At 40.3% G+C, this 14,161-nt stretch overlaps 1 protein-coding gene across 2 annotated transcripts in view; it reads right to left on the bottom strand.

Annotated features, from left to right (window-relative positions):
• The window catches only part of SLK (STE20 like kinase), a 58,109-nt gene extending 45,188 nt beyond the window's left edge, over positions 1 to 12,921 (bottom strand). For both annotated transcript variants that reach the window (XM_006744386.3, XM_006744385.3), the window contains exon 1: positions 12,161 to 12,921. In XM_006744386.3, coding sequence (XP_006744449.1) covers positions 12,161 to 12,310 — 150 coding nt within the window. In that variant the 5' untranslated portion in view covers positions 12,311 to 12,921. The remainder of the gene's footprint in view (positions 1 to 12,160) is intronic.
• Positions 12,922 to 14,161: the final 1,240 nt, after the last annotated feature.

Consider the following 14,161-nt stretch of genomic DNA (forward strand, 5'->3'; position numbering starts at 1 on the left):
AAGTAAAAGGAATATACTTTATATTCTCTTTATATTCCAAAACACTATTTTATTTATAGTGTTCTGGTTACTTATTCAAAACTTAGTCATTGATCAGTCAAGATAACCACCAACAAAATTATGTCAATAATAAGTTAACATTGGCTAAATCTGCACTTTCCAAAATGTTTTACCAATTATCAGATCACACAGTCCTCCCACTTACTTCAAGGACTTGCTGACTCTGAGGAGCACGAATAAACTAAAACATAATTGACAACTGTGTGATAGATAAGCTGATGGAATTTGCACAGATCCCACTGTTGAAAAGATGGAAAACTAGAACACAAAAAGACAATTACAAAAAAATATTTAAAAGACAAAGATGTACTACTTCTGAAGATTCATTCAAGAAAAATAAAGGTGTTTAGATGGTAAAGAAGATCATTTCCACACAAATATTCTCAACACTAAAATTATAAAGGACCAAAATGCACAACTGTTAAGGTAAGAAACTCACCATGAATTTTACAAGGAAAGGGGAAAAAAAGCCAGCATGTTAAAGTTATTTTTATAGTTCAAAGTTTCAGCTACCTCTTTAAAACATAAAGGTATATGTGCTAGGAATTTGGACTTCATGTGGTATCGAATACAAAGCATAATATTTAATAAATGCCAAATAACTTTAACAGTATAATACAGAAATAGTCACCTGCCTGAAAGGAGACTCTCTCCTTTCATAGAAAAAGAGAGAAAAAAAATGAATGAGTATATGGAGAGAGAAAAAAATGTGAAAAGGAGAATTGTTAAGTGAAATAACAGTGCAGAGTATTTAAAAGTATGACCCAGAATATGGGGTCATACTTTTTGTGACATTTGTGACAACACAGATGGACCCTGAAGGCATTATGCTAAGTGAAATAAGTCAGAGAGATAAAGACAAATACCGTATGATCTTACATGCAGAATCTAAAAACAAAAACAAAAAACCAAGCTCATAGATACAGACAATAGACTCTGGTGATTGCCAGAGGCAGGGGGTAAGGGGTGGGAAAAATGGGTGAAGGAGGTCAAAAGTACCAAACTACCAGTTATAAAGTAAGTAAGTCATGGTGATGGAATATACTGCATGGTGACTATAGTTAACAATGCTGTACTGCATATTTATTTATTTATTTTAAAGATTTTATTTACTTATTTGACAAAGAGAGAGAGCACAAGCATGGGGAACAGCAGACGGAGAGGAAAAAGCAGGCTCCCTGCCGAGTAGGGAGCCCGACTCAGGGCCTGATCCCAGGAGAACCAGAACTGAAGGCAGACGCTTAACTAACTGAGCCAACCAGGTGCCCCTGTACTGCATATTTAAAAGTTGCTAAGAGGGGCGCCTGGGTGGCTCAGTCGGTTAGGCGACTGCCTTCGGCTCAGGTCATGATCCTGGAGTCCCGGGATCGAGTCCCGCATCGGGCTCCCTGCTCGGCAGGGAGTCTGCTTCTCCCTCTGACCCTCCTCCCTCTCATGCTCTCTGTCTCTCATTCTCTCTCTCTCAAATAAATAAATAAAATCTTAAAATATATATATAAAAAATAAAAAAATAAATAAAAAAATAAAAGTTGCTAAGAGACTAGATCTTAAAAGTTCTCATCACAAGAAAAAAAAATTTTTTTGTAACTATGTAAGGTAACAAATGTTAACTAGACTTACTGTGATCACTTTACAATATATACACATACGGAATAATTGTGTTGTACACCTGAAACTAATATAATGTTATATGTCAATTATATCTCAATTTAAAATTGTTAATACAAGTATGATCCCTTACTTTATTTTGAAATATTCAAACCTACAGAGAAAGTGAATGAACTGAACAGTGAACGCTCATATACCTATACCCCTCACCTGTCACCAATTATTAACATTTTGTCACATCTGATACTCTCGCTCTCATATACACACACAAGCATACATACACGTATATTTTACATATAGATATGTACACACAAACACACACATACGGGCATTTCCTTTTTATTATACCATTTGGAAAGTAAACTGCACTTCAATTCCCAAAACTTCAGCATGTGTCCACCAAGAACAAAGATACTCTCAACAAACCACAATTATCATGCCCAAAGAATTTAACATTGATATATCTAATATGTACTCCATATTCAAATGTCTTCAAATGTCTTTATTTTTTTTTTAAGATTTATTTATTTTAAAGAGTGAGAGCACGCATGAGGGGTGGGGCAGAGGGAGAGAATCTTTCAAACAGACTCCCCACTGAGCAGGGAGACCAATAACAGGGGGCTTGACCCCACGACCCATAAGATTATGACCTGAGTCGAAACCAAGAGTCAGATGCTCAACTGACTGAGAAACCCAAGTGTCCCTCTTCAAATGTCTTTTAAAAATCCTTTATTGTTTACATTTTTTAAAAGATTTTATTTATTTGAGAGAGATTGTGATTGAGAGAGATTTATTTGAGAGAGATTATTTATTGAGTGAGCAAGAGCGAGAGCACGAATGGGGCAGAGGGAGAAGCAGAATCCCCTGCTGAGCAGGGAGCCCAACAGGGCTAGATCCCAGGACCCTGGGATTGTGACCTGGGCAGAAGCCAGGCACTTAACCAACTGATCCACCCAGGCACCCCTACTGCTTATTTAAAAGCCCAAAACATTTATCTGTAGAATGTCCCATTATCTGGATTTGTCTTTATATTAGATTCAAGTTAACTATTTTTGACAAGAATACTACATTAGGTGATTATATATTTCCCATCGAATTACATCAGAAAACACATAATGACAGTTCATCCTATTACTGGTGATTAACCTTATTTGATCACTTAAGACAGTACCCACCAGACCTCTCTACTGTAAAAAGTACCCTTATAGGGTGATACTTTCAAACCATGTAAATAAATCCTGTTCCTCCAAAACTTTTCACACAATGATCTTAGCATCTATCAATAATCTTTGCCTGAATTATTATCGTATGGTTGCAAAATAATGGTTTTTCTAATTTTATCAATCTATATGTATTAACTACCATTCTTCTATTAAGTTACTATTTTGTCACTGATATTTTTGTTCAAACTATCCTTAATCTTTGGCCTGTCCCCATTAGTTTTTGAGCATGTCTTTGCTTTCTGGCATATTCCAGACTCTTTTGGGAAAAAAAGGACTATTGAAAGGCTTTCACTTTTCAATTTTATCATTTCTGTACTTTCCTACCCTAGACCTGGATGAGCCATTTCAATGAGCTCTGGTTCTTTTTAGTGGCGAATGGGATTTAGAAGCCAAGAACTGGGAATACTAGTGATAGTATAATTATTTGTAGGCCATTTCAGAGAGAATGGAAATGTGTGTGTGTGTATTTACTATCTGAATAACTGAAACTGCTAATTCAAAAATCAACATCACAGAGTTCTTTCTCATCTTTTTCCTATTCCAACTTTCTAACTCCTTTCTCCCAGAACTTCAACCCTAGTTTCTAAAACATCAATATATCATCTCATTTGCTCCATCCTATAATATATACAAAGGTAGTGGGCGCCTGGGTAGCTCAGTTGGTTAAGCGACTGCCTTCGGCTCAGGTCATGATCCTGGAGTCCCTGGATCGAGTCCCGCATCGGGCTCCCTGCTTGGCAGGGAGTCTGCTTCTCCCTCTGACCCTCCTCCCTCTCACGCTCTCTGTCTCTCATTCTCTCTGTCTCAAATAAATAAATAAAATCTTTAAAAAAAAAAAAAAATATATATATATATATACAAAGGTAGTTTCAGAATTATATTAATATAACTACTAGTAACAAACCTATTTAACAAGAATTCTTTCCCATTTGGGAAAAAGAACTGGTGGGGAAGACTTTCATTTTTTAATCTTATCATTTTTGTACTGCTCAAATATCTAACCATATTAATATCCCCTTGAGTTTTTTAAAAAACCGCTAACAAGGGCACCCGGGTGGCTCAGTCGGTTAAGTGGCTGCCTTTGGCTCAGGTCATGATCCCAGAGTCCCGGGATCAAGCCCCACGCTGGGCTCTCTGCTCAGCAGGGAGCTGCTTCTCCCTCTCCCTCTGCCTGCAGCTCCCCCTGCTTGTGCTCTCTCTCTCTGTCAAATCAATAAATAAAATCTTTTAAAAAATAAAATAAAATAAAAAACTGCTAACAAAGTTATCTACATGGTAAAATTATTTTTATATATTCTTTATACTTTGCTCTATTTTCAAAACAATAGCATTTAAATTTCTGGAAATGATAAAATATACATTTTGGTTTTTTGGGTAGAAATAAAGCCTCATATCAATCCAAACAGAAAATTAAATTCCAGATGAATTAGAATTCCTTATAACTGAACTATTAAAAAGTCAAAAAGAATGTATAAATATTTAACTAATTTCTGGGTAGGGAAGGTTTATCTAAGCATGAAAGCAAAGAAAAATCAACAACAAAGTAACTCATTGACAGATTTTGCAGAATAAAGAATACTGTATGTCTTTTTATCAGAAAAACAACATAAACTAATAAGGTAACTATAAACTAACTGCAGCATCTATGATAAACTGTTCATTTCCATAGTACATAAAAAGTACTTTCAGGGGTGCCTGGGTGGCTCAGTCGGTTAAGTGTCTGCTTTCAGCTCAAGTCATGATCCCGGGGTCCTGGAATCAAGCCCCCAAGTCAGGCTCCCTGCTCAGTGGGAAGTCTGCTTGTCCCTCTCCCTCTGCCTCTCCCCCCACAAGTGCTCCTCCCTCTCTCAAATAAATAAACCTTTAAAAACATAATAATAAAGTATGCTCAAATCAACAAGAAAACACTATTAGAATATAGATAATTAGATTATTTTTTTAAAATGTGTAATCTCTCTAGAAATCAAAGAAATGTAAAATGAAATAAACTGATACTTCTGCCCATTGAAAAAGCAAATACCTTTTTTTAAAGGATAAGAACTAACACTGAAGGGCGCCTGGGTGGCTCAGTTGGTTAAGCGACTGCCTTTGGCTCAGGTCATGAACCTGGAGTCCCGGGATCGAGTCCCGCATCATGCTCCCTGCTCAGCGGGGAGTCTGCTTCTCCCTCTGACCCTCCTCCCTCTCATGCTCTCTTTCATTCTCTCTCTCTCAAATAAATAATAAAATAAAAAAAAATCTTAAAAAAAAAAAAACTAACACTGAATTCAGGTTAAGAAACAAAGGCACACATATAGACCACTGTTGGGTTGTCTTAACAGGTAGAACTCATGTACAGATATAAAAGTACATATAAAAATAATCTGGAAACATATACATAAAACTGATAATAATAGGTACAACTACGGATATAAAAGAAGGAAAAGTAATTGGAGTAATGGTCAAGAAGACTAACTTTATTTCTAGTAAGTTAATTTTTACAATAAATATTCTTTAATTATTTGTATAATTAAAAATTGAAAAATAAATTTGCACAACCTTTCTAGGGTACTTTCACAGTAAGCATTAATAAATGATCTTTATTTTGTCCTAACAATTCTACTTTTAGGAATCTATCCTATAGAAATAATATATACCATGTATATGGACATTTGATATATGATGGAGGCACTGCAAAAGCAGTAAGGAAAGGATGGTCTTTTCAGTAAATGGTGCCAGGATAACTGGGTATCTCTACAGAAGAAATGAAACTGTTGAGCAAAAAAAGCTAGACACAAAAGAACACATATATGATTACATTTATATGAAGCTCAAAACGCACCAATAACTTGTAGTAGTCTAGGTAAGAGGTAATGGTAATTTTGACTAGTATTGCGACAGTGAAGAAATATTTAATAGGTAGAATTAACAGGCCTTGGTAATTACACTGGGTTTTGTGGGTAAGGAAGCAGAAGGTGTTAAGAATGACCTCCAGGTCTCTGGCCTATGTAACTGGTAGACAGAGATGTCAATTACTGAATGAAGAACGTAAGAGAAGCAAATATGAGGCTGACATCAAGAGATCAATTAGTTCGTGTTTTGGACTTGTTGTTTAAGAAAACTGTGAGATATCCAACTGGAAATCTCTAATAGATACTTAGATGCATGCGTCTGGAATTCAAAAGGGAGGTCTTGGAGTAGAGACATAAATTGCATTTAGACTGTAATTGAAGCCATGGGAGAAGATGGACTCTTATTGGAAAAGAAAAAGAAAACAGGGCCTACACCCAAGTCCTGTGGAATCCCAACACTTAAAAGTCAAAAAAAGGAAGAAAAGCCAGCAAAAATCTGAGGAGTGGACACAGAAATGGGAAAAATATCAAGAGTGTGGTGATCTAAAAACTAAAAGATGAGCTTTTTAAAGAAAAGGACTGGTCAAATGTATCAAATGCTCCTGAGAATATAAGTATGGTGTAAGTATCCACTGAATTTAGAAACATGGGAAATCCTGAGGCCACAGCAAGAACCATTGCCTAGGGGGTTGGTCCAAATAAATAATACATAAAAATGTCACAGAACCAAAGGATACCGGTTTGGGAATTGAAAGGACTAACCAAGAGGCCAGCAAAATGAAAAGCACAGGGAAAACTTATATCAAAGTTCATCACCATGAAAAGGGAGGGGATTAAAAGAAATCTTAAAAGCTATGAAAAGAAAAAGATCACAAAGAATCACAAAACAAAATGGCATGGGGCTTTTTTTTACTTACCATTTATTTCTTTGTCAGAAAGAGAGAGAGAGAGAGCACAAGCAGGGGGAGGGGCAGAGGACGAGGGAGAAGCAGGCTCCCCACTGAGCAGGGAGCCGGATGCCGGACTCAATCCCAGGACCCCAGGATCATGGCCTGAGCTGAAGGCAGACGCTTAACTGACTGAGCCACCCAGGCTCCCGGCATGGGACTCTTAATAGCAACACTTGAAGATAAAAGGCAATGAATGGGAAAAGTCTATAAAATTCACAAAAAAACTTATTTTTTAAATACTTTATTTGAGACAGAGAGAGAGCACGAATGTACAAGCAGGGAGGAGGGTCAGAGGGAGAGGGAAAAGCAGACTCTCCACTGAGCAGGAAGCCTGATGTGGGGTTCGACTCCAGGACCCTGAGATCATGACCTGAGCCAAAGGCAGACACTTAACCGACTGAGCCACCCAGGCGCCCCAGAAAAACTTATCTTTGAACTAGAATTCTATAACCAAACTATACATCAAATATGACATTATAATAAAGATATATTCAGACAGGCAATGTACCTTCCATGGATCCTTTCTCAGAAGACTTACTGAAAACTGTATACAACCAAAACAAGTTGGAAACTCCAACAGGAAACACAAAGCATTTAAGACACTCTTGAAGTGCCTGGGTGGCCCGGTAGGTTGTGTCTGACTCTTGATTTCAGCTCAGGTCGTATCTCAGTGCTGTGAGTTGGGGCTATGTCAGGCTCTGTGCTCAGTGGGGAGTCTACTTGAGATTCTCTCCCTCTCCCTCTGCCCCTCCCCGTACTCATGCTCTGTCTCTTGTCCTCTTTCTCTCTCTCCGCCCCCCCAAATAAATAAATCTTAAAAAAAAAAAAGGGGGGGGGCGCGCCTGGGTGGCTCAGTCGTTAAGCGTCTGCCTTCAGCTCAGGTCATGATCCCAGCGTCCCGGGATCGAGCCCAGCATCGGATTCCCTGCTCCGCGGGAAGCCTGCTTCTCCCTCTCCCACTCCCCCTGCTTGTGTTCCCTCTCTCACTGTGTCTCTCTCTGTCAAATAAATAAATAAAATCTTCAAAAAAAAAAATTAAAAAAAAAAAAAAAAGACACTCTGGAAGCAGTTTGAACTCCCAAGACTTCTAGGGAGAAAAATTATAATCCATTATTGAGAAATACTAAAAAAGGCCTAGAGGTAAAACATATGCATAAATAGGAAGACTCAGTATCAGAGGTGCTAATTTTTCAAAACTGATTTATAAATTTAATAAAATCCCTCCAAAAAAACACAGCAGGGTTTTGTGGAACTTAAGCCAATTCTACAATGTACACGCAAGCATAATGAGCCAAGGATATACTAGATACTGTTAATGAAGATCATGGGGAAGCTGTACTCTAGCAGAGATTTATTTTAAGGCTTTCCTAATTAAGACAGTGAAAAAATGGTACAGGAACAGAAACACATCAATGGAAAAAAGAAATCAAGATCACAAAAACAGGTATGTTATATAATAGACAGGGCCCTGTAACGCAGTGAGAAAAAAGTTTACCCCCGATGATGGGTTCTGGGATAATTAGGCATTCGGATGAGGAAAAAAATGAAATTAGACCCTTACCTCAAACCATTTACAAAAACCTATTCTAGGTGGATTAGAAACCTAACTTAAAGGCAAAATCATAAAGACTTTAGAAGATAATACTAGGCGTTATCTTCATCTCAGGTTAGGAAATAATTTCTTAAAACACAATACAAAAAGTATTAACTGAAAGGAAGAAACTGACAAATTGCACCACATTAAAATCAAGAACTTCCTGTTCATAGAGAGACACCATAAAGAAAATAAAAAGACAAGTCACAGAATGAGAATATATTTAGTAAATGGTTAAAATCCAGAATACACTACAAATAAACAAGAAAAGGACATCCAATAGGAACATGAATAAAAAACTTGAACACAAAAGAGGAAATCCATTACCAAAAAAACTGATAAAAAGAATTACTTAGCAGTCAGAGAAAGATGAATTAAAACCATAATGAAAAACGTAACATAAGATTGTCAAAAATTAAAAATTCTGACAATACCAAATGTTTGTTGAAAAAAAGATGCAGAGCAAGGAAATTCTCATACACTTCTTGTGGGAACGTTGATAGTTTGGTATCACTAGTGAAATTAAAGTTACACTACTCTATAACCCAGCAATTCTACTCCTGAGTTAAGTCTCAGCAAAACTTATGCATAAATACACCAGAACTGGGTATAACAGCCCAAAACTGGAAATGAATGATATATCCATTAATAGTACAATGGTAAATAATGGTGATATAATCATAAAATGGAATTCCATGCAACAATGGAAATAAACTACAGCTCTAGGTGATAAACATGAACCTCACATACATATTTCACTATTTTTTTTAAAAAGGCACATGCCCATCAGGGCCATAGAAAGAATCACTTTCATCCAGCACACAGTCAGGAATTCAGTTTCTATTCAATACATGATTTTATGTCATTCTTTTTTTGTTAAAAGCAACAAAAACCCAAACATAAAAAACTGTGAGAGATATTACATATCTTTGTTCATAAGTCAAATAATACTACATTTAAAAGAGAAAATAAAACAGTGAAGATTTTTCAGGCAAGAAAGTAACTGTTACAGAGGTGTATAGTGCTGAACCAAGTGGAAGGAATATAACTGTATGATAGAAAAATGTTTCAAATAAACTAAATATATACATGAGATGGTTGCCTATTTACCATTTAATCTTTGTAACAATTACTAATTTTCACAAACAAATTAGAGTCAATTTTAGAAACAGTTTTCTACTGCATACTACTACATACAATATTAAGGTTTGCTAGCTTGTTCCTCCACGAAGAGGAAGTCTATATATTTAAAATTTCTAGAGATCTTGGAAAACAAAAAAACTTTTAGGAAAAAGGCAAAACAGGCCAGGTAAGCTTAAATTTTAAATTTTCTTTTTTTTTTTTATAAAGATTTTATTTATTTATTTGACAGAGAGAGCACAAGCAGGGGCAGCGACAGGCAGAGGGAGAAGCAGGCTCCCCACCGAGCAGGGAGCCCGACGCGGGCAGGGGCTCTGTCCCAGGACCCTGGGATCATGACCTGAGCCGAAGGCAGATGCTTAACGACTGAGCCACCCAGGCGCCCCTTAAATTTTCTTTAAAAAAAAAAATCTCAGAGCCCATTCCTTGGAAGCACAGAATAGTGAAATGAAAAAGTAAAATGCAAAGAACTCATGCTTTTCAAATACCACCCTAAAATAATTATCAAGCTCACAAATATTACCTTTGACACAATTTTATAGTGTTCAACTACATGGAGTAAGTCTCTTATTTTTCAGAAAATTTTCAATTTATGTTTCACTATAGGAAGTATATGTTACATTTTGTAGAAAGTGTCATTAAAAAATGAAATCCCCACAACCTGCCTGTGCTATGGGAAAACAAGAAAATGGTTTACTATCTTCGTAGGCCCCTTTTCCTGTCCCATCCCATATTTTGCTTCTGAGCTCTAAATGGAATAACAGTAATCTCTACCACTCGCTGAGCCCTTTCCACATGCCTTACATTTATTCCTTTAATTCCCACACACTGAGGACCAAGTCTTACTGATGAGAAAAGTGAGACATGAACAGTTAAGTAACTTGCCCAAGGTCACAGGCTGCTATTGAGAGAGCCCAGATACAGTCCAACTCCAGAGCCAGTGTCTTAATACTACACTGTTTCTATTTGATAAAACATGTATACCATGAAAAGTGCCCATAATCACCTACTGCCTTCTAACTACCGGATTCCAGATGCCCTGAGGATTTATTTTTGCCCTTCTTAAATAACTGCATACTCACAGTACAATAATGAGTGAAGGAATCTAAACAAATGTTCAGGGAAATGCAGAATTTTTCAGCTAAGAAAACGAAGATCCAGAGAAGTGAAGTGTTCTGTTCAAGACCACAAAGCTGGTTTGTGACAGCCAGCACTAAGACAATTCTTGACTCCCAAAAGTGATCTTCCCACAGCACTAAAAGCTCTTCCCACCTTACACTGTACTGTAAGTTCTTGCTGCAACCCATACTCTACCCTCCACACAATGAAGTTTATTTTGCTAACTTTGACAGCATACGATAGCTTCAATAGCATTCACCTGCAGGTAACAAACGTTCTTTCAATTCAACAGAGAGAGAGAGAGATGTACTATGTGCTCAGGCAATAGATGAACCCAAACATATAGCACAATCCAGGGCCCTAGTTTTATCATTAACTACAATATGTAACAAATGCTATGGTAGCCATGTGACAATGTGTTTTGAAAGAACACAGAGAGGAGTGGCTATTCCATCCGGAGTGAAAAAACGAGGACTGGGAGCTGTGACATGCATCTGAGGCAGGGCAAAGGCAAAAGTGTGATGATACTTAGGAGAAAAATGCTGTCATTTCCACCAAAAGACATTAAGTGAAAAACGATAGCAAATACAGGGTCGGAAGACTAGAGTTCAAATCTGTGACTTAAGTGACTTTGAAAATTTTGAGTCTCAGTGTCCTCATCTGTGAAATGCAGATATTACTGACCTGCCTACCTCACAGGCTTTTTTTGGGGGGGGCAGGGGTTACGTGAAAGTGACTTAAAAACTGCAAAATCCTGTATAAACATAAGTTATTTATGTTTTCACTTCTAGGCAACCTTGTGGGTCCTTCCCCGGAACTGTGTCTCATAAAAACCTCACCCTTCAGGATGAAAATATTCCAATGACATCATTCATATACTGTTTAAGAAATATAAACAGTTAACATTAATCCTTCATGTTGAGACATCAAAACTCTACTGAAATATATATAAAAATATGTCTGCATATATGGGTTTTTTTTTTTTTAATTTCTTAAGCACTAGTAGCGACTTCTAGTCAGTGCTTGCTGTAATTATATTTAGAAACTAGTACCAGACGCAGGTTTTCTTCTGGAAAATTTCTATCAGAAATTCCATTCCGTTTTATAGTATGTTGTCAAGCAACCAACTGAAGAATAGCCTGCAAGTAGCAATCACTTTGCTCTCATCCCAGAAGACTGGTTATATATTAGCCATAAATAAAACCAAATACATGCCCTGGACCCTAAAAAGGGAACTGCTTTAGTACAAGCACGCATAAATGAATGCAAACAGCTAGTAGACAAATATAAATCCATTGAAAAGCACACTGAGTTTCTGATTTTAAAACCAGACCCCTCCTTTAAATTAACGAACACCCTCATTTCCTTTAAAGTTTGACAGAGGAGACTCTATAACCCTGCTTCCCTATAGCTATCAGTCTAAACTACATGCAGGCCCCATTTTGTTCAACCTTACACTCATGGTCTTAGCTACTCCTTGGATGATAACCTAAATAAAGTTCTAATGTACCTTTACGAAGTCAGAAGAAGGGGCAAGAGACGGGAAAGGGACAAGGGGAGCAAGAAATCCTCGTGCCACCCAGACCAGTGGCTGTTTTACCTTGCAAGTGCAACTTCCCATTTTCTCCTTCTTACCTTGTACACTTTCCCAAAGGCTCCGTCCCCCAATTCTCCTATAATTTCCCAAAACTCCTCGGGGTTCAGATCCCTCTTCACATGTTCGTATTGCTTCTTCTTCTTGTCACTCCCCAACTTGAAGATCTTACGGAAATTGAAGAAGGACATTTTTCCTCCCGGCAGAGTTCCCTGCACTTAAGGACTAAAAGCAACAATGAAAGGCAAAGTTTCTCCTCCCTCTTCTCCGCGCGAGCCCGGCGGGCGGGCGGGGACGGCGGGCGCGGGCTTCCCGGCTCCCGCCGCTCCAGCCGGGCCGTGCCCGGGGAGGGCGGGGCGCGACTCGGGCTCCGGCCCTCGGGACGAGGGGGGGTGCGGTTGCGGGCTGCACGGGCTGCCCCTCGGCTGAGCCCGGGTCGCGGGCCGCGCCAGTGGGCGCTGGGCGCCCGGCCGGCCCTCAGGGGGCGGCACCTGTCCGGACGCTAGTCCCCACCCGGCCCGGCCCGACGGGTCCGAGAGGTCCGGACGTCCGCAGCGCCGCGGCTTAGGCCCGTGTCACGGCGAATCTCCTGGGGCGGCGGCCACTTCGGGCGAGGGACGCGGCGGCGGCCCCTGAACCGGGCAGTCGACAGGCCGAGCTCTCTCGCCTCGGGCCGCGAGCCCAGGGTGTCCCCGCAGCCGTCTGCTCCCGAGGCTCCAGGCCCGCGCGTCCCTTCAGCTCTGAGGCGCCACTGCCGCCTCGCTCGCTCCCCAGCCCACACAGCCTCGTCCTGGAGCGCGCGCAGACGCCGACGCCGCAACGCGCCCGCGCTCCCTGGGCCGCGCGCCCCGCTCACCGCGCGCTCGCGCAGGGGCGGCCCCTCTAGCCCTGCGCACGCGCGTTGAGCTCTGCTTGCCGGCGGCCGGGAGGGGCTTGTAGGCAGCCTGGAGGGGCTTGTAGGCAGCCTGGAGGGGCGTGCGATATGGGCGCCAGAGCTCTTTGCTCCTGACGGTCGCTCCCGGTTTGCCCTCCAAGCCCCAAATCCTTGGCCCACCGCTCTGGTGGCGTTGCCGGGTGGGCACGACCCTGTTGATAGTGCTAGCTGATGTTGCCTCCGTTCTGGATCTGGAAAATTTGTAAAGAGTGAAAGCTGAGCTGACGTTTGGAGCCCGAAAGTGGAACTTTTCTCTCTAAGCGATCCCAGAGTATTGTGAGAAGGGAGTATGTTTTGTGGCTGGGAACTTTGGAGCCAGAGCTTGACAGCTTTGTGACCTTGGGCGGGTAACCTCTCCGAGCTTTAGTTTCTTCATGGTGAAATGCAGACCTGGGGGAGTTGTGGCGAAGAATAAATGAGGCAATAGATGTTAGCCCTTAACAGGCTGCCTGCGCAAGTAAACGCTCAATTTTAGTTCTTGCTGTTGGTACAAGTGTGCAGGTAAGAGAGGCAGAAATATATAAATACTGCTTAAGCCCACTTCTCAAGTGATGACAGCGACACTCTCTTGAGGGTCCTCTACCTTCTCCTATCCACTTCCACAGTCATAACCCTGGTGCCACCCTTCGTGACTCCATCTGAACCATTTACTAAGAACTTCACTTCTTGACCTGGCTTTGGCCCCCTTGGGCAGCAGTAGTGGAAGACTGCCTAGTGTGGCGATGTGGGCGTTGGCTGGAATCTGCCGCTGGTGACCTGCCTTCCCCTTCTCCAGCAGAAGACAGCTCTTTCAGGACCGTGATTTGTTGCTCATCTTGGCATCCAAGAACCTGGCAACATTCCTGACATATAATGGGAAGGCAGATCCCAGGAAGGAAGGAAGAGCAAAGGAAAGGAAAGGAAAAAGGAAGTTATCTGGAGCAAAGGTTGTGTTGCTATCTATATAGCACCCACAAAACCCTCCCTAACCAATTTGCCTTCCAGCCCCAAAATGGCATAACAAACCCCTCTTCCAGTAAGTTTAGATGATTTTGTTTCTCAAGATCCCCTTGTCTTTTAAATAGTTTTATTGAGGTATAACTGGCATGCAATAAGTTGCACATATTTT

This window comes from Leptonychotes weddellii, chromosome 6 (assembly GCF_054177405.1).
Source record: "Leptonychotes weddellii isolate Sample4059 chromosome 6, ASM5417740v2, whole genome shotgun sequence".
Classification (NCBI taxonomy): domain Eukaryota; kingdom Metazoa; phylum Chordata; class Mammalia; order Carnivora; family Phocidae; genus Leptonychotes; species Leptonychotes weddellii.